Below are 26,148 nucleotides of genomic sequence, written 5' to 3'. Positions count from 1 at the left end.
AGGGCCGGGACCTGCGCTCGCCAGCTCGGCCCCGGCACAAGGCCCCGCCCTGGCGCCGCCAGCGGGATCGCGACCCAACCCCGGACGCCGGCGGGAACCTGGCGGGAAAGCACCCCACCGCCCCCTGCCCTGCGCCGCTGTCCTCGCGTCGCCTCCCAGGCCTGCTGGAGCCAGTCCCTGAGGTTGCCTTTGGTGGTTACAGCATGTGCTGTATGCTCCGCTGTGATTTTTCATTTACATGAGCACATATGCTGCCTTCATCGAATACCCACAGAGACAGAGAACGATTCCATCTCCTTTGGGAATGAAATGGCCTTTCCACAATCCGTTTTTTAAGTCAGGTTTATTGAGATAAAATTTACACTCAACCAAATTCACCTTTCTTCAGCGTACAGTTCTATGAATTCTGACAAACCTGTACATCACTGTCACCAAGGTTAAAAGTTCTCATACCAGTTTCTCTGTGCCCCTTTGTAGTAAATTCCCTCCTCTCACCCTCAGCTCCTAAACCACCACAGATCTGTTCCCCTCCCTATAGGACATTTTCCAGATGTCCTGTAGATGGAATCACACAGTATGTAGCCATTCTTAATTTATTCTGAGCTGTATTTAGGAAAGCAATTTTGGTTAAGTTCATTTTCACCTATAGTAATTTTTGGTCGGTTCACATGTGTTTTCCGGGTATTGCCGACCATTATATTTATATATCTCATTTCCTTTTGTGGTTGCAACAAGCATTTCCATCATCAGGACGGTATGGAGGCAGGGAGGTCCAAGTGAAAGGGTACCTTTGTAAAAAAGTAGACTCTTGCTAAATTACATTCACTTTTTAGTCTCATTTGCCAGTACATAAAAGGTTTGTTAAAATTCAGCTAGTAAATTTTCATTTTTGCTGGAGCTGGGGATTGAACTCAGGACCTTGCACAAGCTAGGCAAATGCTACACCTCCAGCCCTTTACAACTACTAAATTCATAAAAGGAACATCTATATAGGTATCACTTTCTAGAAATTACGTAATGGTGGAAACAGTCCTCAATAATTAGTTTTCAAAATATTCTCTCCATAGAATGAGTTCCTTTAGAAAAGCAGTTACTTTCTCACTCCTTGTTAAAAATAGAAGCTTTTAGTGGGCTGTGGTGGCACACACCTATAATCCCAGCAGCTGGGGAGGCTGAGGCGGGAGAATTGCAAGTTCAAAGCCAGCCTTAGCAACCAGTGAGGCCCTAAGCAATTTAGGGAGATCTTATCTCAAAATAAAATATGTTTAAAAACGACTGGGGATGTTGTTCAGTGGTTAAGTGCCCTGGGTTCAATCCCTGTTACAAAAAAAAAAAAAAAGAAGAAGAAGAAGAAGAAGAAGCAGCTTTTTCTTATAGGAAAAGATTAATTAACAGGAAGGAGGTTAAAGAGAGGGCTCTATCGTTTTCAGTTGGGCTTGCTTTATTATATTATCTTCAGTCTGTGGTTTAGTCTTTCTTCATTTTATAAGAACCATTTGATAATATTTAACCACACACAGATAATGCAGTTAAGCAAACTACCACAAACTTAAAATGAGTTATTCCCACTTTTCCCTCAGGGTATCTGGTGTGTTGAGCTGATTTTGGACCAGATTGAGACTGTCAGCCATTCTGATTGGTCAGTACCTCATCAACAGGTTTGTTTTTGTTTTTCTTCTATTTTTTGTAATGCTGGAGATCAAATTCAGGGTCATGCACATACTAGGCAAGTGCTCTACCACTGAGTTACATCCCACAACCCTTGTTTCATTCTTTCTTTCTTTCTTTCTTTATTTTGGGGAGTGGGTACTGAGGATTGAACTCAGGGACACTCAACCACTGAGCCACATCCCCAGCCCTATTTTTGTATTTTATTTAGAGACAGGGTCTCACTGAGTTGCTTAGTGCCTCCCTGTTGCTGAGGCTAGTTTTGAACCTGTGATCCTCCTGTCTCAGCCTCCCAAGCCACATTCTTTATTTTTTTTTAATACCCCTAATAAATGGCAGATATGCTAATTATCTGTATAGTACCTAAACTAAATTATTTGTATACTACATAAACTAAATCTCATATTAAGCCCTATGTAAATATTACCACAGTTAATTTTTTAAAAATATTTTTTAGTTATAGATGGACACAATATCTTTATTTTGTTTATTTATTTTTATGTGGTGCTGAGGATCGAACCCAGTGCCTCCTATGTGTGAGGCAGGCGTTCTGCCGATGAGCCACAGCCCCAGCCCCAAAAGCTAATTTTTTATCCTTTATTTTTGGTACTGAGTATTCAACCGAGGGATGCTTTACCACTGAGCTACATCCCCAGTCCTTTTTTTTTTTTTTAATTTGAGACAGAGTCACTAAATTGTTGAGGCTGGCCTTGAACTTGGAATCCTCCTGCTTCAGCCTCCTGAGTCCCTGGAATTATAGCTCTGTGCTGCCACACCTGGCACAAAAACTAATTTAAAAAACGATAATTGCCAGGTGAGGTGGTACATGCCTGTAATCCCAGAGGCTAGGGAGGCTAAGGTAGGAGAAGTGCGAGTTCAAAGCCAGCCTCAGCAAGGCGCTAAGCAACTCAGGGAGATCCTGTCTCTAAATAAAATACAAAATAGGACTGGGGATGAGGCTCAGTGGTTGAGTGCCCATGAGTTTAATACTGGGTACCAATAAATAAATAAATAATAAACAGGGAGGCTGAGGTGGGAAGATTATAATGTGTGGCCAGACTCTAAGCAACTTAGGGAGATGCTCAGCAAGTTAGCAAAACCCTGTCTCAAAATAAAAAATAAAAAGGACTGGGGATGTAACTCAGTGGTAAAGCACTCCTATGTTCAATCCCCAGTACCAAAATATATATATGTATGGGTGTGTATATATATATATATATATGTGTGTGTGTGTGTGTGTGTGTATATTTACGTATGTATACACACACATATGTATATATATATTTTTTCATCTTTTCTTCTCTTACCTCCAAGGATGGCCTTGTGCACCTTAGAAACTACTGGTCTGAAAATTCCAAGAATGGCCCAGAAAGGCAGATTTTTGTTTTGGTACATAGACTCATCTTTCAAGAAGTAGAGCTTTCCAAAATGGCCAGCATCCCTGAGTAAAGGATTTCTCAAACACTGGAAGCATTAAGCAGAAGCTGGATGAGCAGCAGAATGTTTGCCCCTACAAATTGCAGCAGCAAGGACAGATAGATTAGAGTCAGTTACTTCTAACATCCTTTCCTTTTGAACAAGTTTTTTATTATGTTAAAGACAAGACACGACAGATAACATGCTTATTTCTACTTATAAGAAAAGTAACAAGTAACAGAAGCTAGGCTAGTGGTCAAAAGACCTTCATCAAGCTAATGACCTTGGATAAATCATTTCGTCTCCCTGGGGGTGTTTTTCATTTGCAAAACATTACCAGAATGTAACAGTTTTATAGTCCCTTACATCTCTAATTTTCTGAGGTTCTGTGATTCTTTCTTCTTCACCAAATATTATGTTTGTTCTTAGGTTTTAAAACATGCTCTTTTTTGGGCTGGGGCTATAGCTCAGTGGTAGAGTGCTTGCCTAGCAGGTGCGAGGCCCTGGGTTTGATCCTCAGCACCACATAAAAATAAATACATAAAATAAAGGTATTGTGTCCAACTACAACTAAAAAATAAAAATAAAAATAAAATAAAATAAAGGTATAGTGTCCATCTACAACTAAAAAAGATGCTCTTTTAGAATTTTTTTTCATTTAGTTTCATTTGAGATAGTTGAATTTTAAGTGCCTTTTCAGTATACATTACACTGATAAAGATTTTATTATTTCTTATTAGTGTAATGTGTTTGGTAACTGTTATATCAACTTTGTACTTCTGGAATTGCTTGAATAATTCTTCAAAATTTCTTTATTCAATTATTTTAAAGATTTTAAAAGGATTTTACACCAATATAAATAAATAAAAATCTCCTAAATTTTCTTACTTTATCTGCTTTTTATTTCTTTAATTAAAAATCAAAATCATGGCGTGGGGTTGTGGCTTAGTGGTAGAGCACTTGCCTAGCATGTGTGAGGTACTAGGTTCGATTCTCAGAACTGCATACAAATCTGCATACAAATAAATGAATAAAGTAAAGGTTCATCAACATCTAAAAAAAAAATTTTTAAGTAAAAATCATATTTACTTCAGCATGTAAATTGGTATCTTAACTGTTATTTTTATTTTTATTTTTTTTAGGGAGGGAGGGAGGGAGAGAGAGAGAGAATTTTTNCGCCGAAAACTAAAAAATAAATATTAAAAAAATTCTCTCTCTCTCTCTCTCTCTCATCTCTCTCTCTCTTTAAAAAAAATAAAAAAAATTAAAAAAAAATAAAAATAAAAATAAATATATCCTATTCAACTATAAATTTACCAATTTGTACTTTTATGGTTGAGCTGACACTTTAACAATTTGATCCATAACAACTTCTTAATAATTGTTTTATAATTTTTTCTAAATCTTTGTCATTTGTCTTAGTTTTATTATTTCCATTTTTATTTCTTTCCAAATTCTAACTGTATACTCATTGGGAAAAAAATTATTTCCACTGTTATCCCCCTAAGATCTGCCAGGCTGATCTCAAACTGTGATCCTCCTGCCTCAATCTCAGACGGGAATACACCACCGCTCCTAGACCTAATACAAAGATTTAAAGCATAATTTTTTTCTCCTAGTATTGCTTAATGTCATCATGTAAATTTTCTTCCATGAAATTTGAATTTTCATCACTTAAAAAATATCTTTGGGGCTGAGAACTAAAAAAGTATAAATATTAAAATTCTCTCTCTCTCTTTAAAAAAAAAAAAAAATATATATATATATATATATATATCTTTGGGTTGGGTTTGTAGCTCAATGGTAGAGCACTTACTTAGCATATGTGAGGCATTGGGTTTGATTCTCAGCCCCGCATATAAATAAGCAAAATAAAGGTCCATTGACAACAACAAAAACAATTATCTTCCAGCATATCCACTATGACTTATGTTACCAATGAAGTATTTTTTGTATCCATGTTTTTGATCACTAGTGAATTCTATCTATGTTATTTATTTCTATTAAAAAATTATGTAACATTTTCTATTGCTCTCACATTTCTGGTTATTTGTTTATTTTCTTTCATATATTTTGGCCTTATGTTTTTTAAAGTGACTGATTTCACTACTACTAGATTTTCATTATATACCTTTACTATTTTTTTAATATTTTATTTTTTAGTTATAGGTGGACATGTATTTATTTAGTTATTTTTATGTGGTGCTGAGGATCGAACCCAGTGCCTCACACATGGTAGGCCAGTGCTCTACCTCTGAGCTACAATCCCAGCCCAAATACCTTTACTATTACAATATTTACTATGAAATTTATCTTATTGGATACAATATAAGCAATCACTGTTTCTTTTCTTTTCCTTACTGGGAATTGAACCCAGGGATGCTTTACCACTGAGCCACATTCCCAGCTCTTTTTATTTTTTTATTTTATTTTATTTTTTTTTTTAGTATTTTATTTTTCAGTTTTTGGTGGACACAACATCTTTACTTTTATGTGGTGCTGAGGATCGAACCCAGCGCCCCACGCGTGCCAGGCGAGCGCGTTACCGCTTGAGCCACATCCCCAGCTTTTTTTTTTTTTTTAGTATTTTATTATCTTTTTATTTTTTATTTTGAGACAGGGTCTCACTAAATCACTTAGGGCTTCACTGAATTGCTGAGTTGCCTCAAACTTGCAATCCTTCTGCCTTAGACTCCTGAATCGCTGGAATTACAGGCATGTATCACCATGTCCAGCTAATCACTGCTTCTTTAACATTTGTTCTAACACAAAGCAAACACAGATCACACCTCCATTTTAATGTTTTTTTTGTCTTAAGTATTTTACCACTTCTTGTAATAGTTGGACTTAGTTTTTTTTTTCTTTTTTAAAGGTAAGTAGAGCCTGTTTACATTTAAAAATAATTGTTAGTAAAAGTTTATAAAATTAATGCTTAAGTAATTGACTTTTCAGATTCTTCACAAGTTAAGTGTATACATACATATGTGTATAAAGAGAGACCTATGTAATTTGATCTGTTAACTTGGTATTATACAATATGAATTAAATTGGATTGATTTTGCTTTTTTTTTTCTATCAGGGAAGACACTTTCTCATGTCAGCTTTCTCTCAATTCCTTAGAATAGGATAGTCCCAAATTAACTTCAAACAAAGTATTCCTATAGATAATGGGAATGTCAATTAACAAGAAGAATCTAATGAACATAGGTAAATACCTACAAATATTAAGGTTTTCATCATGATACAATCCTGTGCCACAATCATTCATAGTAATTCATCTCCCTTCACATTTGGCAATGACGTCCTACAAGTGAACTTGCTGATAATTAGCAAAATTACAAAATGAACCAAGGTCTTTTAATCAAGAATCACAACAACAAAGGAACCCACGGAATGCAGGTCAAGGCAAGAGGCTACAGCTGGCCAGATATGATTACCATTTACCTAATTTTCATTTAGGAATTTGCTACAACAAATAAGATAAGTATCTTCTCTGAGTTAATAGAAAAGAAAAGAACAAGTCAACAGGTATTACCTATCATTATTCATTACCTATTAATATTCATGAAATAAAAATGTGTCCTGAATGATCTAAAAGAAAAAAATACTAATTATTTTTAAGGTTCACAGTAGAAGTTTTATGCTGTCAACTTCTTTTCAGGAGAAACCATACATCAACAAATTTTTTTCAAATGCAATGTTGAGATGAATTGGAAAATCAAACCCACAGCCCAAAAGTTGTATAAGACAATCCTCCTTAGCATCAGGCAAAGAAGTGCTGTTCCCCTCTTATATACCATTCTATTTTAACAGGTGATTCAACTGGTCCTGTAGATCTGATGACTGTTCAACACTAGAAATTAGAATAGAGAAAGGGTTTATCTGAGATGAGCAATAAAGATTTTCTTTGCATAATCTATTTATTCTTTAATGAATAAATATTGTTACAGATAAATCAAAATTCATATTGGTCCCCTTGTGGGACCAATACCAATACTTCTAGGTGTATGTGCTGCCATACCACAGATACCTAGAAGTGTTTCCTTTAATAACTAGATGTAGTGACATGTACCTGTAGTCCCAGCTTCTTAGAAGGCTGAGGCAGGAGGATCACTTGAGCCCAGGAATTTGAGGCCAGCCTGGGCAACATAGTGAGAACCCATCTCAAGGGGAAAAAAATGTTGAAGCTTTTAAGAAAGGTTTGCAAAACCATCTAGTGCTGGTCACACAACTATAATCCCAGCTACTCAGGAGGCTAAGACAGGAAGATCACAAGTTCAAGGTGAGACCAGGTAACTTAGGAAGATTTGTCTCAAAATAAAATAAAAAGGACCGGGGATGTAGTTTGGTAGTACAGCACTCACCTAGCACACAGGAGGCCTTGGTTTCAATCTCCAATATCACACAAACAAACAAAAAAAGCCAATCTACTTAATGACTTTAGCACTTTTACTCTACTTAATGAATTTTACCAATGTAAAAGGGTTTTTTTTTTTTTTAATTCCTTAAAGTTGGGTCTATACCCTGTAATTTTTAGAATGCCCTTACTAGCAGTGAATTGAGTTACTATATGCCTTTGAAAATTTCCGTTGTTGTTTGTAGTACAGGGGATTAAATCCAGGATCTCACACATGCTAGGCAAGTGTTCTACCACTGAGCTAGATCCCCAGACCTGAAATACACTGGTTTTGTTTTTGTTTTTATTTTTTGGTAATGGGGATTAAGCCCAGGGGCACTTTCCCACTGAGCTATATTCCTAGCCATTTTTCATTTTTTATTTTGAGACAGGATCTTGCTAAATTGCTTAGGGTCTTACTCAACTGCTAAGCCTGGCCAAAGGCATGTGCTGCCACACCACAGATATACTGTGATCTTTAAGTCCTAAATGAGCTATCTCAGAGCATGCCAATTTAAGGGCATATGTCAACCAGAATTTTACACTGATCCTGGGTAAAGCAGTACAATTCTCCAGCCTGCTTTAATTGGTCCCCCACTCCCCGCTTTTGGAATTACTTACTTCTTCTGAATAGCTTCTTGCCTAAAATAGAAAATGAAAGAGGAAAATAAACATAAGAAAACCTGGTGAATTAGTAGAAGTTATTTATGATATATACAGATATATACAGGCAGAACAAATTTCCAGCTCTATATTTCACACTCTATATTTCTGTCCATCCTCTCCAAAGATTATTATAAGGGATTCTTATCTGAGTGCAGAGCTGCTAAAAAAAATGGATTCTAAAAAACAAATGCCAAATGTTTTCTCTGATATAAGGCGGGAGACTCAAAGTGGAATAGGAAGGGAGAGCATGGGAGGATGATTATTTCTAGGTAGGGAAGAAGGGTGGGAGGGAAAGGGAGGGGGAAGGGGAATAGCAAGGATGGGGGAAGATGATGGTCATCATTATACAAAATATATGTAAGAAGATTTGAAATCAGTGTCAGTATACCTTATATACAGAGATATGAAAAATTGTGGCATATATGTATATTAAGAATTGCAATGCAAAAAAAAGAGTACATGTACAATGGCATAATTTGGCGTGAACATAATTTATATTCAGAGTTACGAAAACTTGTGCTGTAATGGGTAATAATGAGTGTAATACATTCCACTATTGACATGTATGTAAAAAATTAAAAAAGAAAGAAATCCTCATCTCCCATGTGATGACATTAGGGGTGAGGGCTTTGGGAGGTATTTAGGACATGAAGGTGTCGTGTAATCTCTCATGCATGGGAGTAGTTCCCATTGGAAAAGAGACATGATTTTTCTTCCTGCCACATGAGGATACAATGAGAAGATGATCATCTGTGAAATAAGAGGAAGCCTTCATCAAGAACCCAACCACACGGAAACCTTGATCTCAGACTCCCAGACTCCAGAACTGTGCAAACTAAACATTTGTTTAAACCACCAGACTATGGTATTCTACCACAGCAGTCTAAACAAAGACACCACATCTTACCCCATCTCCTTTAAACTGTCTGACTTTAGAAAACCTAACCTCTGAAACCCTGATTATGCCACCAAATCTTTTACAATGCATTATAAAAATGAGAAATATATAAACATATCATACAGATTAATATAACCACAGAGGAGGTCAGAAATGATCAATAGAAAAAGAGAAGAATTCCTTTCACAGGACTCTTGAAGCAGTTGCCACAAAGTTCTTCCATGGATCTATGTCCCTTCCTATAAAATAATAATACTGTTTATAATAATAATTACCATCAATCAGTGTTACTATAGTAAGTAAAGGGCAGTTGTTGAATAAACTTTAGGTCCTTGCAGATGATAATTTCCTAAGAACATTAATGCCCTTTTCCTATTCTACCAATGAAGCTGCATTTTAGTGTCTTTGTGGGGGTGATGGGGAGGGGGATCTGGACATCTCTTCTCCCACAGCAAAACTCCCTTCATACTACTGAGGAATTCATAAACAGCTGCTAAATTGAGCAGCTCACTCAAACTTCCACATCACCCTAACATTTCATAAAATGATTTCAAAAGAAATGCTCAGAAATATCAAAAGTAATTACCAATGGATGGTATTACTAAAAATGATTTTTTATGTTCTTTTTCATGCTTTTCTGTAATTTCTTATTTATCTATAATGCAAAAATTATGTTTTCATAAGGGGAAAGGTTTTTATTAAAAGTCAAGTTATGTACATTAAAAAAAAAAAAAAGATGGATTCTAGGGCTGGGACTGTAGCTCAGTGGCAGAGAGCTTGCCTAGCATGTGTGAGGCACTGGGTTTGATTCTCAGTACTTCATAAAAAAAAAAAAAAAAAAAAAAAAAAAAACTAAACAAATAAAGACATGCTGTCTATCTACAACTATTAAAAAAAAAAAAAAGGTGGATTCTAAACTAAAGAGGTAACAGTACTCTCCAGAATGAGGGAGTGGTCCAACAAACCAGAAGAATGGCTCAAATTCAGCAGCTGGTTCCATGTAACATGTGGATTGTAGGACACAGATTCCCATTACACTTGATTCCCTGGTAAAGGAGCAGTTACCACAGGGGAGACACTGGGCACAGTTGACAAATACCAGGTGCTAAGCACAGTGCCAGCATAGTCCTGGTATGGGCTCTGACATTATAGGATATCCCTCTGAGGAGTCCTCATATTAACAGAGGGAGGTTCACAAAAGGTGGCCCATGCTCCTGATCTCACCCTCTAACTCAGCTTCTAAAATGTCAGGCCTCTCTCCACAGAGGAATTTCATCCTTGACCAACCCCACCTTCACTCCCAACCCTGCTTCCATGGGGAAAATGTGCTGAAGCACAGAAGAAATGAAAGCAGGCTATAGACGATTTTGCCGCAAGCAGTTGCTAGAAAGGGAATACTCACTGATACTGAAGATGTGTTGTTATTATTGCCATTTTCCTTAAGCTCTGCATAAAAAGAGAAAGAAGCAGAATATTCCACTTCCTGGTAGCCACACAAACTATGTATCTAAACCCAATCCATATAAAAAGAGAAAGAAGCAAAATATTCCACTTCCTGGTAGCCACACAAACTATGTATCTAAACCCAAATCATACAAGAAATTATTTCTTACGTCTTCGGAGTGCAAGATGGCATCTTCCTGTAGTACCATGTTTCGAGCTGCCTGACCCAGCAGCTGGAAGACAAGAATAAAATGGTAATGATCAAAAGTTCCAAACTTCCTGCAATTTTCTCTGTGCAGCTGTTTCACCACCATCCTCTCCCTCCTGCCCTCCTCCATCGAACACAACCACAAATGTTCATAATATAATGGAGAAGAACTTTCCATTTGTTCGTATTGAAAATTCATTTCATTGGCACTGTGGCAGTTCTGGCATGGGCTTGACATCTGTCCAAAAGCCACCTCCTGAGAATCTGAATGCTCCAAGACCACAGGGCATTCTGCATAGCTTATTCATCAAGTGTCAAGAGAAATCAGCACGAAACCTTTGTCTCCGTAAGTCCAGTGACAGAACTTGACTTCTGATTCTTTCTTTCTTTCTTTCTTTCTTCTTTTTTTTTTTTTGTGGAACTGGGAATTGAACTCGGGGCACTCAACCACTGAGCCACATCCCCAACCCTATTTTGTATTTTATTTGGAGACAGTGTCTCACAAAGTTGCTTAGCACCTCACTTTTGCTGAGGCTGGCTTTGAACTCACTATCCTCCTGCCTCCACCTCCCTAGCCACTGGGATTACAGGTGTGTGCCACTGCGCATGGCTCTGACTTGATTCTTTAAAAGCAAATTTGGAATTTGTGGTAGTTTGAGAGTAGTGAGGTAGCAGGAGTTGAGGCTAGGCTGGAAAAGACAGGGGGAATGGATCTGTCTAGAAATGCAACTCAGTGCTGGAACTCTTACCTAGCGTACAAGCCTAGCACCACCAAAAAGAAAAAAGGAAGACAATAAAAAGGATGGGGAGGGGGTCCTGAAAAGAAGCTCCAAGCTTAGAGTGGGAACCACTACATGGAAGATGCCAGATGGGGTTGGAGAAGAAAAGCAAGGAGAAATGTGGAGGCAGATTTTAATGAGTTCACGGATAGCTGGGCCCTGGGACCAAGAGAGAAAAGCTGAGCTTGGCCTCAGCTGGATGGCCTGAGGTCACAGCAAAGCTGACTGAATTGACACTGAGAGGCAAGCAGAGATCAACTAAGATTTCTGGCCTCATGGTGTACCCTGCTCCCAGCATCCTAAGTCCAGCCCTGTAAAGGTGTAATGTGCATCCTATCAGCCCTCCCTGCTCCCCTAGGGCAGACAGTCTGGTGAAAATGGAGCTGATTTCAAATTAACCAGGAACATTAGTATTGCTGTAGTTCCCAGATTCCTTCTCCCAGGAAAACTTTTATTTATTTTTCTTTTCAGTTTAAGTTTTAAAATTAGTAAATCTTTATGTACTTCTGAAGTCTGAACAATAAAATAAAAACCTTCCATCTCTGTCCCTCCCCCACCCTCCATGCATGGCTATTTTTATTAGTTTTTCGTTTATCTTTCCATTGTTCCATTTTAAAACAAGGACAGTTGTATAGTTGTCCCTTGGTATCTGCAGATGATTGTTTCCTGGCCCCAGTGGATACCAAACTCTGTAGAGCTCAAGTCCATTATTTAAAATGCCACCGGGGTGGGTGGGCAGTGAAGAATGAAGGAACTTTGGATTTGGGGGGGGAGTGAGGGGAGGGGTGGCGCTGTGGGGATGGGAAGGGTGGCAGAATGAGACAGACATTATTACTCTATATACGTGTATGATTACACTACTGGTGTGACTCAATACCATGTACAGCCAGAGGAATAAGAAGTTATGCTCCATTTGTGTACAGTGTATCAAAATGCATTCTACTGTTATGTATAGCTAATTAGAACAAACTTTTTTTAAAGTGTTGCTACCAAAACAAAACAACAACAACAACAACAAAAAAAAAACTTTAGGTATACGTGGGCCTGAGCCACTTCAGATATGCAGGCAGATATGCGCTTTCCACTCTGTTCCCTGACAGTTGGAAATACTTCTGGGTCCAGATAAGAAACAGATGTATTACATGTCAAAAAAAAAAAAAAAAGCCACAATATTTGCTTATAATCTATACTCATTTTCCTGTACCCTTTAAATCATCTCCAACTTACTTATAATACACAATACAATGTAAATGCTATGCAATCAGTTACACTGTATTGTTTAGGGAATCATGACAAGGGGAAAAAATCTGCACATGTTCAGTACAGGCACAAACATCACAGACGTAACTACATTTTCAATCTGCAGTTGATTGAATCTGTGGATATAGAACCTGTAGATACAGAGCGCCAACAATATGTATTTACTCCCTCCCAGTTTTTACTTAAAATGTAACATACTATATGTATTCTTCCACACCTGCTGTTTTCATGTCATAATACAACCCTCACATTGATCTGCAGCAACATATATTGAATGTCCTTCATTCTTTTACAACTACAAGTACCACACTATCAGTCTTTGGGGTTGTTTCTAGTCTTTTTTTTTTTTTTTTTTTTTTTTGGTATCGGGAATTGAACTCAGAGGTACTTGACCACTGAGCCACATCCCCAGCCCTATTTTGTACTTTATTTAGAGACAGAGTTTCACTGAGTTGCTTAACACCTTGCCATTGCTGAGGCTGGCTTTGAATTCACGCCTCCTACACCCAGCTGTTTCCAGTCTTTTGCTATTGAAAGAAGTGTTACAAGGAACTCTTATGTATATCTGCATTTTTGCTAGCTTACCTTTGGGACAGACTCATAGAATCATGATTATTATATGTAGTTTTGCTACAATATTACCAAATCCCCTCCACCAGGGTTGTGCCACTTTGCATTCCCAACCAATAATGTATGAAAGTGTGTGTTCTACTCCTATGGCCACTATTTTTTATTTTTTTCAATGCTACGGATTGAACCCAGGATCTTGCCCGAGCTAGGCATGTACTATACCATTGAGTGATGCTGCCATATCCCTACAGTCACCTTTTCTTGGGGGTTGGGGGATTGAACCCAGGACCTTATGCATGCGAGGCAAGCACTGTACCAACTGAGCTATATCCCCAACCCCTCTACAGCCACTTTAAAGTAACACAATTCAAACATCTATAGATGGGGGATAGTGAGTGACAAACTAATTGCATAAAGAAAGGATATTAATAAAATATGTTATTCATTCAACAAATATTTTTTGAGTACTTAGAATATATCAGTTCTCTGAATAAGAGTAATAAGGGGGCTCACAATTTTGGAGGGGCTACAGAGTCATAGGCACTAAAATATCTTGAGGGAAGTATTGACAGGGGTACTTAAGCAGTGGGTACTTAAGGAGCATGTGGGAGCAGGGATGTCCAGCTTATTAGGAGGGTAGCTATTCAGGGAGGGCTTCCTAAAGAAGCAACTTCTAAGCTGAGATGTAAAGGTTAGGATTTAGACTCATTTTACATGTAATTTTTCAGAAAAATAGAATTATTCGATTTACTATTTTAGAAGTGTGGTAAGCAGAATGGACTGGAGGCAGGAAGATATAGACAGACAGAATGGTTAAGAGGACATGACAGGACTTCAGACAAGCAATAAACACAGAATGTGAAAAAGAGGGATTTGAGAAACATTTAGAAGATAGATGTGATGGAACGTGCAACTGCCTGGAATGCAGGGGCTGTCGCAATGCAGGGCCAAGGCCTTATCCTTGATGACCAGATGTACTTACTAGCACTCTGCATCATTTTCTTACATAAACCAACAACACATCTATCATCTAAGACTTCCAGCTTTGCCTTCTTTAAAATGGAACATCTTGAATATACCTGAAAAAAAAACAATCTGAGCACGGAAACTCAATAAGTTTGTTTTAGCTACTCATCTGCAACAAGTATTTCTGATTCTTCATCTTAGTTTTTTTAATAATTATTTTTTTAGCTTTAGGTGGACATAATATCTTTATTTTTTATTTTTATATGGTGCTGAGGATCGAACCCAGTGCCTTATGCATGCCAGGTGAGCGATCTACTACTTGAGCCATATCCCCAACCCCATCTTCATCTTAGTTTTCATAGCAATAGCAGCTCTATTTTTTTCATATGATTACATTCAATTATGTAGCTGCAATAACAAGTATAAGGGACACACACAGTTCAGGAAAAACACAATGGATCCTCACTAAGCATATGACTCAGCTGGATAGGACAGGTGTGTGAGAATAGCATATTAGTGACAAGCACTCCTGTGCTGTAGGCCTAAGTGGGCACCTGTCTCCTCACTTCCTGCTCCTGGCACACTGGACTCCCTGCATTCCTTATACTCACCCTCACCTCAAGGCCTCTGCATTTGACATTTTGCTCCAGATATCCACATGGCTTGCTCCCACACTTCATTCCATTGTCTGCTCAAATGTCACCTCCCCAGAGGCCCTTTCCTGACCACCCTGCTGAAGGTAAACCCTTTCATCATTCTCTATTCTCAGATTTAGTCTTATTCATAGCATCTACCACCTCTTGATTTTTTGTGTGTTTCATTTATTGTCTGTCTCTTCTAAGTATAGGAATTTCGTTTTGTTTATCCCTTGCACCTAGAACAGCTCCTGGCATATAGCAGGAACTCTTTGTTAATAAATATTTGTTAAATGAATGCTGTGGAATGAGTGTTTTACAAGTGCAAATTGTCAATTAAACAAATAGCTATGTGGAGACTGCTGAAGCAATCTCTATGGATTAGAAGGGACTGAAAATCAGAAAGACACTCCAATAACCTCATAGGCTAATAAAGGAAATGGTAAAAGTACAGAAAAGGCAACATGGTATAAGTGTCATGTAAGAGATTCAGTACAGGCTGAGGCTGTAGCTCAGTAGGAGGCATTAAGTTCGATCCTCAGCACCAGATAAAAATAAATAAAGAAAATAAAGGTATTGTGTCCATCTACAACTAAAAATATTTTTTTTAAAAAGAGAGAGAGACAGATTCAGTACAAAGTTCAGAGAATTGAGAGATGATGTATTAATCCTATCTCAGAAAGCCGGCTATATTTTAGTTTAGCTCAATCCACACATTTAATTTATGAACACAAATCTAAATATCCCTCGGCAGAATCCCATGTGAAAAATACATAAGGGGAAGAATGCAAAGATGAGGGCAGTCAATGATGGCACAGTAACTTTTTGATCACTTAATTGAGCTAATAACATGAAAGGCAGTATTCAAGAGTATGAGCCTAGGACCAGGTTTGAATCCTACCTGGTATGACCCAAAACAATTTAAAATCCTCTCTGTATCTTCTATGTAAGAAAAGTACCTTCTTTTTCAATAATTATATTTTTACAATCAATATAACATCTTAATGATTTAAGTTAAAGAAAACATAGCAGTGTCCAGCATACAGAAAATGCTCAATAAATGTTAAGTTTATTATGATTTTCAATAATACCTGTGGTTAACTATGAACATTATCAATTTTTAAGTTTTATACATATTTTTATTTTTGTCATGCTGGGGATCAAACCCAGGGCCTCATATATGCTGGGCAAGTACTCTACCACTAAGCCACATCCCTAGTCCTATACATATTTGTACCATGTTTCTCCCCAAAAAACAATTCAAGACGATTTATACCAAATTATATGTATTTGTATGTATACACACACACACAATTTTCTTTTTTAAAAAAGAAAAGGAATCTAAAAGACATGAAAAACAGAAGGAATTAAACATGCAAGCACCTTCTCATATCGTTGTTTTGTTGATTGGTTGGTTGTGTGAAGCCATTCTCAGTAAAGCTAAGGGCATAACATTTGGACTGGAGATTTGGCTCTCAGTAGTAGAGTGCTTGCCTAGCATGCCTGAGGCCTTGGGGTTCATCGGGCAAGCGCGCACGCACGCGCGCGCACACACACACACACCATTTTAAAGAAGGCGGGCTGGGGATGTGGCTCAAGCTGTAGCGCGCTCGCCTGGCATGCGTGAGGCCAGGGTTTGATCCTCAGCACCACATACAAACAAAGATGTTGCGTCCGCTGAAAACTAAAAAAAATAAATATTAAAAAAAAATTCTCTCTCTCTCTCTCTAAAAAAAAAAAAAAAAGCAAAACTGGAAATATTAGCTATATTAAATGTGTGATTGTTTTAGCCAATAAAATGATGAACAAAATATGAACAAAAAAGAAAACAAAACAAAATGATGGGCATATGTTTTCACTTCTCTTGAATAAATACCTATGAGTGGAGAGGCTGGGTCACTGGACCCGTTTCATCATCCTTTCACCAGTCCATGGGGACATATATTTTCATTTCTCCTGGGTGAATATCTAGTTCAATAGATAGGTCTGCTTGAAGGAGAGGCAGTGTATATAAATAAAGCTTTTTGGTGAGAGAAGCCATCAAATAATTCCATTCATGCAATAAGCCAGAAGATGGAGAGAGAAAACGGGGCAAAGGAGAAAGCTATTCTAAAACCAAACCAAACCCAGAAAACCAAGAATGTGATCAAAGAGACAAATCAGGAAGGAATAAATCCCTTGGCGATGCACAAAAGTGTGGAAGAAATCTGGGATGCTGATACAGAAATTCCGGGGCCGAATGGGCCCGATCTTCACTAGAGACAACCCCAAGTACAATTAAGGACTATTTTAAAAGCGCAGATTCTCATCACACTTTTCTTCGCTTTAAGCCGCTAGACCTACCCAGAGACTACACACCCCAGAATGCAACACGCGCCCTCCGAGGACCAGCCCCACCCCGGGAGACCAGTTCACAGCCTACACGCCCCAGGATGCAACGCGTCGACCGAACCCAACTACGAAAGACTGCCGGTTCCGGAGTGCTGGGCCGGCAGCTTCCACTCCCAGCTCACCTCGGAGCTGCGGGACCCCTTGAGCACTTGCTTGGTGAGCGCGATTACGTCGGTACCACAGGTGTTCACTTTCTCAGTGAGAAGCCCCTTCACTGACTGACCAAATCGTGCTTGCGAATCCGGGGTTCCAGTCGCCATCCTAGCGAATGTCTTCGCCAATGATGGCGAGCCACCGGGGCCAAAACAGGCAAGCGTAAGGGAAAGAGGAGGCGTTTCCCCTCCACCCTATTGCGGGAAAAGGAAGAGACGCATGCGCCTAGCAGATGTTACTAACTAAACACATTTAAAATACTCAAATTGACAGCCTAAGGAAAACAAGGCCCAAGCAAACATCTCTTTTGGACATGGAGGATAACTTTAGTAAAATTGATGGTTTAAAATCAGAAGGCCTGAATTACAGTCTCAGTTCTACCATTTAGCAGTTGCAAATGGCTCAACTGCTGCGTCTTATACTCCTCTTTTGTAAAACAGAAATAATAACGTTGAAGTTTCCGAAGAATTATGAAAATGAATTGATCATTTTCAGTTCAGCTTTTTATTTGTTTTGTTATTGTTGTTGTTTTTGGTACTGGGGATTGAACTTTGGCCACTCTACCACTTAGCTACATCCCCCCGCCCTTTTTATTTTGAAACAGAGTCTCACTGAGTTGCCCCGGCTGGCTTTGAACTTGCAGTCCTCCTGCCTCAGACTTCCCAGTTTCTGGGATTACAGGTGTGTGCCACCACCCCCATTTTAGCCACTTAACTTATATAACCATGAATTGGTTTATGTTTTAAAATTTTATATAAATAAAACAATACAGTATACATTCTTACCTGTGTGGCTTCTTCATACAGTATTATGCTCGTGAGATCCATCCATGTTCGTGCAAGTAGTTGTAGTTCATTCATTCTCATCACTGTATATATTCTGCTGTAGATGGTTTTTGACAATTTATCCATTCTATAATTGATAAATATGAGGGTTGTTTTCTAGTTTTGGATTATTACAAATAGTGCTGCTATGAACACTTCCCCCCGCCCCAGTACTAGGGATCAAACTTAGGGCTTCCCATATGCTAGGCAAATGCTCTACCACTGAGCTGCATCCCCAGCCTGAACTTGCCTTTTGGTGAACATATTCACACATTCTGTTGTATACACTCAGAATGGAGTTGCCAAGTCAAAGGTTCAGCTCTAGAAGAAAATGAACTTTGTTTCAGACAAAGAAGGAAAAAGAGGAATATAAGCGTAGTGAAATTAATACAAGTTTTCAGTCTAAATTATGCTATAAAGCTACACAGAATATTTTACATTGATCATTGTATTAGTGAGCTTTCCATCACTGTAACAAAATACCTTATCTAATCAACTTGTAAAGAGAAAAGGTTTACTTTGGCTCATAGTTTCAGGTTTCAGTCTGTGACCAGTTGACTTCATTGCTTTTGAGCCTGTGGGGCAGCAGTACATCATGGCAAGGAGTACAGGACAGACAGCACATAAGAGAGCAAAGCTAGTCACCTCATGGGCGGGATGTGAAAGAGAGAAAGGAAGGAGTTGGGATCCCACTATCTCCTTTGAGGGCATGCCTCCAGTGAGCAGAAGATCTCCCATTAGGCCCCACCTGTTTCCGGTTCTACCACCTCTTAGTAGTGCCTCAGGCATTACTTTTAGTATTGCCTTTAACACATGGGCCTCTGGAGGATGTTCCAGTTTATACTATAGCAACCGTATGATCCAACATTGAGAACAAAACAAAACCACAACAACCAGTCTCTGAATAAATGCAAAAGGAGAGTCTTCAGAAAGATGAATAAACTCTTTGACAAGTGAAGAAAAGAGAGAAAATGCAAAATTTTGAGAAATATATAATTGTCAAAACTGACTCAAGTAGAGTCAGAGAGTTGAGAAGATCAATAACTATTGAAGAAACTGGATGTTTTCATTAGATTTGTATCCCCACAAAAGGTACTAGGACTGATTGTTCTCATGCCCATCCTTCCTTACAGTCTCAAAGAATGGATAATTCTCATGATATTTAATCTTTTTTTGGCAGTGGGAGCAGGTTCAGAAGATCAAACACAGGGATGTTTAACCACTGAGCAACATCCCCACCCTTTTTATTTTTTATTTTGAGACAGGATCTATAAGGTCCTTGCTTAGCATCTGGACAGCCATCTTAAGTGACAGATGCCATTTTAAGGAAAAAATTTTGCTTTCCCGCCCAAGATCCTTTCTGAGAAAGGCTCACCATACCAACCCAAGATCCTTTCTGAGAAAGGCTCCCTCATACCAACCCAACCCTTAACTGCCTGCATTAGGACCTCCTCTGCTTTGATTCCTGAGCCTGCCCTATAAAAGTCCCAGAACCCAAGCCTGTTTTGCCTCTCTCTCTCCTATACAGAGATGGCGATTTGTCAGCTCTGACAAATAAACTCTTGTGTATATCTCTGCCTGGTCTCTGTCTTTCATTTCTCACTTCCCCATCTCTCATTCCTCGCTTTCCCTTCATTTTGGTGCCGAAACCGGGGATCAGGTTCCCCGGAGTGCCCGCTCCCTTCTTCAAGGGTCACCAAGCATCACTGGGCCCTGATCTGCATTCCATCATGGGACCAGGCCCTCCATTTTACTGAATGCCCTCTCTGTACCCACCACCAGACATTTCAGGTAAGACCCTTGTCTCCGGTCAACCTAAACGAACTACGTGTCCCGGGAAGTGACCATTGATTGTGCAGCACTCCCAGGGTTACCATGTGGTTGGGGGCATCCTGAGCCACAGCTTTCACAGCTACAGCTGATCCCTACTGTCAACTGGGTCTATAAGTGGTCTTTTATTTGGGTCCTATATTTTGAGAAAAAAAAAAAACAACACTGAGGATGATTGGTAGTTGTTCCTGGTGAGCTGACCTCTCGGCCTCGGGTTAATCTCTATGGGTGTTTTTGCCCCTTCTACGGGCTTCTGCCCCTTCTACAGGCTTCTGCCTCTACTATATAGTCCCAGCCAGGCACCCAAGGGCCTCTACAGGCTCCTGCCCCAACGTTTACCCAGCAGTAGTGATGACCCCCTGAGCATAACCGTCCTTTTGACTAGGTGATACTAGAGACTGGGGGACACCCCACCTCTAAACTCACCTTCTATGTCTCACCCCACCTCTAAAGTCACCTCATCTGTTCCCTCCCATAGTCCCCTAGCTGCCTCCTGACTAACCTATGTCTCTCTCTCTCACCCTGGACCTAAACCCCCCAAAAGCTTATCTGCTCATGCAATCAGATCTGGCCTCAATATCCTTTGGATAACAACTCCAAATGGCTGCTTAATGGCACTCTAGACTCCAATATTATCAGGGATCTTTTCAACTATTGTGAGCACTTGGGAAAATGGAAAGAGATATCTACGTTCAGGCCTTCTCTCCATTCTAAGCCCTCTCTCTGCAGCACTTGCTCTCCCACACAAGTCCTCTCAGCTCTCACCTCCCCTATGCCTGATTCCAAAGGGACAGAAGATCCTACCAGGGACTCCTCCTCCTTCAACCCAGCAGATGAGCCCTGTCCATTCCACAATTCTCTTTCTAATGAAACCTCTGCAGCAATTGTCCCCTCGGCCCCTCTGCCCTTTTCTCCTCCTGCCACACACTTACAGGCTGCCACTGCCTAACCTGCATCTCTGTGTCCTCTATGCCGGTGGCTGGGGTAGATGGTGTAATCCAGGTTCATGTGCCTTTCTCTTTGTCAGAAAAGCAGCTTAGGTCCTATACTTCAAGTCTCCCCACATATAACAAAGAGTTTCAGTTTCTGACCCAATCATATAATTTGACCTTCCACGATGTCCATATGATCTTATCTAACACCCTCCTGCCTGAGGAGCACAGGAGAGTTTGGGAGCACAGTTAGAAATTATGCTGATGAGGTATATCAGACCTCCCCTGCCTATCTGATTGGCATTGAAGCAGTCTCTGATTGGGACCCCAATTGGGATTACAATTCACCTAGAGGAGTAACTAGTAGAAACCAATTCATCCCATAAGGCTATTAGTTATGAAAGGCTCCAGGAACTCTTCCAAGATAAGAATGAAAACCCTTCAACATTTTAGACCCCCTGACCAAGGCTTTATTACAATACACTAATCTGGACCCTAAGACTCCAGATGGGAGACAACTACTAATGACCTACTTTTTCTCCCAGAGTTTCCCCTATATTAAGGCCAAACTAAGGCGCCTCAAGAGGGGGCTCCTAACTCCCCAAGCTGAGGTTCTGGAAGTGGCCTTTAAGGTGTATAATGAGAGAGATGCTCACTCAGTCTGTCTGTCTGGCCTTAGCATCTGCCCCTGGTTCCACTGGCCAGCGGATGGGTCCCTCAGGACCACCCATACCCTGTTTTAAATGTCGTCAGATGGGTCACTGGGCTTGTACAAGTCTTAAGCCTCACAAGCCTCAGGGCCTTTGTTCTAAATGCCATCAGAAGGGACACTGGGTCGTTGACTGTCCCCAAGCCTATAGTGGCACCTGGCCATCCGGTCTTTCTGGTTCCCCTTTCCAACTCTTAGGACTGGCTGCAGAGGATTGACGAGGCCCAGGTCCCCATCACCCGACCAATACCATCATTCCACAGGAACCCAGGGTAACTCTGTGTATTTCAGCTATGCCCGTCTCCTTCCCCCCGAGACACCAGGGCTACATATTCAGTCCTCAAGGAGTTCTGGGGACCTAATATTCATTCTATGACCTCTATTGTTAGGGTAGATGGTAAACCTTACCAACCCTTACAGACACCTAGCTTTGTTTGTGTTTTTGGCTCTCTGATTTTTACTCACTCTTTTTTGGTCATTCCATAAAGCCCTGTTCTGGTTATGGGAAGGGACATCCTCACAAAGTTGGGGGCTACACTTTCCTTCTCTCCTCATATACGCTTCCATCCAGACTTGCCTGCCACTCCCCTGATCCTCACCTTTACCTTAGGACCATCCCCTATTCCATCTGCCAGTGCCTTCCCACTACCCCCTTCTAAGGTGTACCCTACTCTCTGGGATTTTTCAAGTCCTATCTCCTCACACCACGAGCCCATTCATATCCGTCTCAAAGATCCCCCTCCATTTTTTGGCCCAATCACAATACCCACTCTCCCGACAAAAACTCCTAGGCTCCAGCCTATCATTCAAGACATCTTTTGAACGGGATTCCTTAGACCTTCTCATTCCCCTTATAACACCAAGGCAGCAAAAAAGCCTTGATCCAAGACCTCTGTTACATCAACTCTGCGGTCATCCCAATTCATCCCATGGTAACAAATCCTTATACCCTTATCTCCACCATTCCTTCGGGACCTTTTACTTCTTAGAACTAGACCTGAAAGATGCCTTCTTCTCTATTCCCCTCCATTCTCTCAAGACATTTTCACCTATACATGGACAGACCCTGAGTCTTGTAACTCCACTCAGCTGATGTGGACAGTTCTCCCCCAAGGGTTCCAAGACAGCCCTCATGTCTTCTGACGGGGCCTTGGCTAAGGACCTAGTATCCATACATCTCACTCAGTCTATGGTGCTACAGTGTTTTGATGACCGCCTTCTTTTCAGTCCCTCCTTTGAGGTCAGTCATCAGGACACCTGTAAACTTCTTAGCTTTCTTTCTGCCTGTGACTATAGGGTTTTTCCATCCAAGATATAGCTTTCCTTGGCAATGGTAACATACCTAGGCCTCCTCCTGACCCCTACACACAAAGCCATTACAGTTGATAGAAAGGGCCTTATCACTAATATATCAACCCCTATACTAAGGAAGAAATTCTCTCCTTTCTAGGTATGGCGGGATTCCTCAGAACTTGGGTTCCTAACTACTCTATATTGGCTAAGCATCTATATGATGCAGTCCGGGGTGCACTCTCTGAACCCCTATTGTACTCTGTTACAGAGCCCTTCACCAGGCTCCAGCAGGCCCTCTTCCAGGCCTCTGCCCTCCATCTCCCTGATCTCCAACACCCACTTCATCTTTACATGGCTGAAAAGCAGGGATTTGCTCTAGGGGTCCTTGGACACATGCTGGGACCAACCTTTGCCCCTGTGGCTTATCTTGAACCTACTGTTCGGGGATGGGCCCCTTGCCTATGAATGTTGGCCCCAGCCTCTCTACTCTTTAACGAGTCAAAGAAACTTACCTTTGAGGCCCCACCATCCTGGCTCCCCATCACCTAAAGGAACTCCTCACCTACAAGGGCTTACATTCCTTACCCCCCTCACCCCCGCCTCGCCTTTTATCTCTACAAGTTTCCCTGGTGGAAGATCCCAGTCTTACTTTCCACATATGCTCACCAGTAAACCCTGCTACTCTCCTACCCGCTCCTCAGGACTCTTCCACCTCTTCTCCTCTTACCCATCCATGCATTGAAACTCTGGAGGAGTTTCTTCCACATCCCTCCCACATACAGGAAGGCCCCTTGCTCCAGGCAACACACACATAGTTCACAGATGGCTTCTTCCTTCAGGAAATTTGTAGGGCAGGGTGTGCTATAGTCTCTAACCTTGGTTGTGTAAGCAGTTCCCCTCCCCCATAATATATCCAATTAGCAGGCTGAACTTGTTGCCCTCATCAGAGCCTTCACTTTGGCAAAGGGAGCCTCCCTCAATTACATTTAGAGTGGACTAAACTCCTTCCCTTAGCTCTTCTTAAGTTATGGGCCCTCCCAAAGAAGCCACTCAACATCTCCCCTTTTGAGCTTCTATATGGACGGCCTATCTCCCTGCTCAGCTCACCACTCTCTGATTCTCCACTACCCCTTACTCCTCATCTTTTCTGGCCCCTTCTTGCATACATTAGGAAACTTCTTTAGTAATACAGCGATGCTGTTTGGCAAAGCCTAGTTCTGCCTCGTCCCCTTCTCCCACTCTGTCTCCTGGCGACCTGGTACTTTTTACTACCCCCCAACAGGCCCCCTCCTCCTCTCAATTCTCTGCAAAATGGACTGGACCCTATTGGGTCATTCTCACCACTCCCTCAGCAACCCGCCTCGAGGGCATCCCATATTGAGTTCATAACTCCCATTAAAAACAGTCCTCTCCATTATCTTATGCAGTGGGACCCACAGGCCCTCTCAAGTTGTGTTTCTCCAAGCTCAGACCCCTCAATCTTCCTTCTGTCTCTGAGGACCACGAGGACACTGAAGAACCACAAGTACCACCCTTCCCTTTTTCATTTTTGCCCTCCTCCCTCATTCTGCTCTCACCTCCCAGGGTACCATTACCAGGAATTACCATTCCAGTTTCTAGGAGACTTACAGCAACTTGCTCAAGTCATACTAACCATACAATCCCAGCTTAATTCTTTAGCTGCTGTGGTTCTGCAGAATCGAAGAGTCCTTGACCTTCTTACAGCTGAAAAAGGCGGACTTTATCTGTATCTACAGGAGGAATGTTATTTTTATGTCAATCATCCTGGTATAGTAAAGGACAAGATAAAACAGGACCTCGAACAGCAACAGCTCTCCTCTGCTGAAGCAATACCAATCCCTCACCAAAATTGGGCCACTGAGGACAGCATTCCATCACCACTCAACCTCCATCATAGTCCCAAATGATTCAAACACTGTCCCTTCCTAGCAGGAAGCAGTTATAGAAGGTTGACCTACATCCTGTTCCCTAAGGGGCCAAATAAAAACAAAAAATCAAGGAATATAAGGTCCTTGCTTAGCATCTGTGCAACCATCTTAGGTGACAGCCTTGCTTTCTCACCCAAGGGTCTTTCTGAGAAAGGGTCACCACTCCCTCATACCAACCCAACCCTTAACTGCCCGTATGAGGACCTCCTCCGCTCTGATTCCTGAGCCTGCCCTATAAAAATCCCAGACCCCAAGCCTGTTTTGCCTCTCTCTCCTATAGAGAGATGGCCCTTATTTGTCAGCTCTGACAAATAAACTCTCGTGTGTATCTCTGCCTGGTCTCTGTTTTTCATTTCTCACTTACCCGTCTCTCGTTCCTCGCTTTCCCTTCAGGATCTTTCTAAGTTGCTTAGGGCCTTGCTAAATTGCTGAGTCTGGCTTTGAACTTTTGATCCTCCTGCTTTAGCCTCCTGAGTCACTGGGATTACAGACATGCACCACCACACCTGGCTTTTCAACATATTTTCTCTATATTGGACATAGAAAAAGATTGAATGTTTCTCAGATAAATGTATAAACTAGCAAAATCATATTACCAAAGCCTGGCAATGCACAAATAAGAAAACTACAATCCAATTTTTCATATGAACAGAGATACAAAAGAAATGAAAGCCTAAGCAAATCACAAGAGAATTCAATTGTGTTAAATGAAGACATTGAAAAACTTTAATATTGTTCTAGGAATGGTTGAATACCAAGAAATATATTAATGAAATGCAACTCAGAAATATTTGTTACAAATCTTTAAAATATGCATACATAGCCTTTGACCAATAACTCCCCTTTTAGGATTCTATCCTACAAGAAAATATTAATGGTTATGCACAAAGATTTCACTCCAAGTTGCTTCCTTAATGTTGTTTATGTCAACAACAAAGACAAAATTAGAAACAACCTAAATGTTCAGTACAATACAGGATCAGTTAAATTAGGTAGGCATATACTTGGTATATACACAATAGAATTCAATCATTAAAAATAATATAGTAGCTGGGTGGGGTGACATATGCCTGTAATCCCAGTAGCTTTGGAGGTAGGGGCAGGAGAATCACAAGTTCAAAGCCAGCCTCAGAGGCTGGGGTTGTGGCTCAGCAGTAGAGAG

At 40.5% G+C, this 26,148-nt stretch overlaps 2 protein-coding genes across 5 annotated transcripts in view; both read right to left on the bottom strand.

The window, feature by feature from the left end:
- Nucleotides 1–249, bottom strand: part of As3mt (arsenite methyltransferase) — a 20,447-nt gene extending 20,198 nt beyond the window's left edge. For all 3 annotated transcript variants that reach the window (XM_048807255.1, XM_048807256.1, XM_048807257.1), the window contains exon 1: nucleotides 1–249. In XM_048807255.1, the coding sequence (XP_048663212.1) occupies nucleotides 1–234 (234 nt within the window). In that variant the 5' untranslated portion in view covers nucleotides 235–249.
- A 5,850-nt stretch (nucleotides 250–6,099) lies between these two features.
- On the bottom strand, nucleotides 6,100–25,500 carry Borcs7 (BLOC-1 related complex subunit 7). Of its 2 annotated transcripts, XM_048807258.1 has the most exons (8): nucleotides 25,351–25,500; nucleotides 24,692–24,788; nucleotides 18,524–18,594; nucleotides 18,235–18,361; nucleotides 10,658–10,720; nucleotides 10,447–10,490; nucleotides 8,102–8,122; nucleotides 6,100–6,937 (listed from the first exon to the last, which is right to left on the bottom strand). In XM_048807258.1, exons 3-8 carry the CDS (start codon nucleotides 18,535–18,537, stop codon nucleotides 6,886–6,888), a joined length of 321 nt encoding a protein of 106 aa, XP_048663215.1. In that variant the 5' UTR covers nucleotides 18,538–18,594; nucleotides 24,692–24,788; nucleotides 25,351–25,500; the 3' UTR covers nucleotides 6,100–6,885. The 2 variants fall into 2 exon arrangements, with proteins under 2 accessions (XP_048663215.1, XP_015350220.1); XM_015494734.2 differs by lacking the exons at nucleotides 18,235–18,361; nucleotides 18,524–18,594; nucleotides 24,692–24,788; nucleotides 25,351–25,500 and adding an exon at nucleotides 17,419–17,775.
- Between the last annotated feature and the right edge of the window lie 648 nt (nucleotides 25,501–26,148).

Source organism: Marmota marmota, unplaced genomic scaffold, assembly GCF_001458135.2.
Source record: "Marmota marmota marmota unplaced genomic scaffold, marMar, whole genome shotgun sequence".
Classification (NCBI taxonomy): domain Eukaryota; kingdom Metazoa; phylum Chordata; class Mammalia; order Rodentia; family Sciuridae; genus Marmota; species Marmota marmota.
Note: the sequence above shows the minus strand (reverse complement) of the source record. Positions and strands in the feature narration are given on the sequence as shown.

Bases quoted from the DNA above. Each gene is read 5' to 3' on its own strand.
- Borcs7 (XM_048807258.1), bottom strand. The intron at 8,123-10,446 runs GTGAGTATTCCC...TTTCTATTTTAG, and splicing joins ACAACACATCTTCAGTATCA to GCAAGAAGCTATTCAGAAGA. The intron at 6,938-8,101 runs GTAAGTAATTCC...TCTAATTTCTAG, and splicing joins CAAGAAGCTATTCAGAAGAA to TGTTGAACAGTCATCAGATC.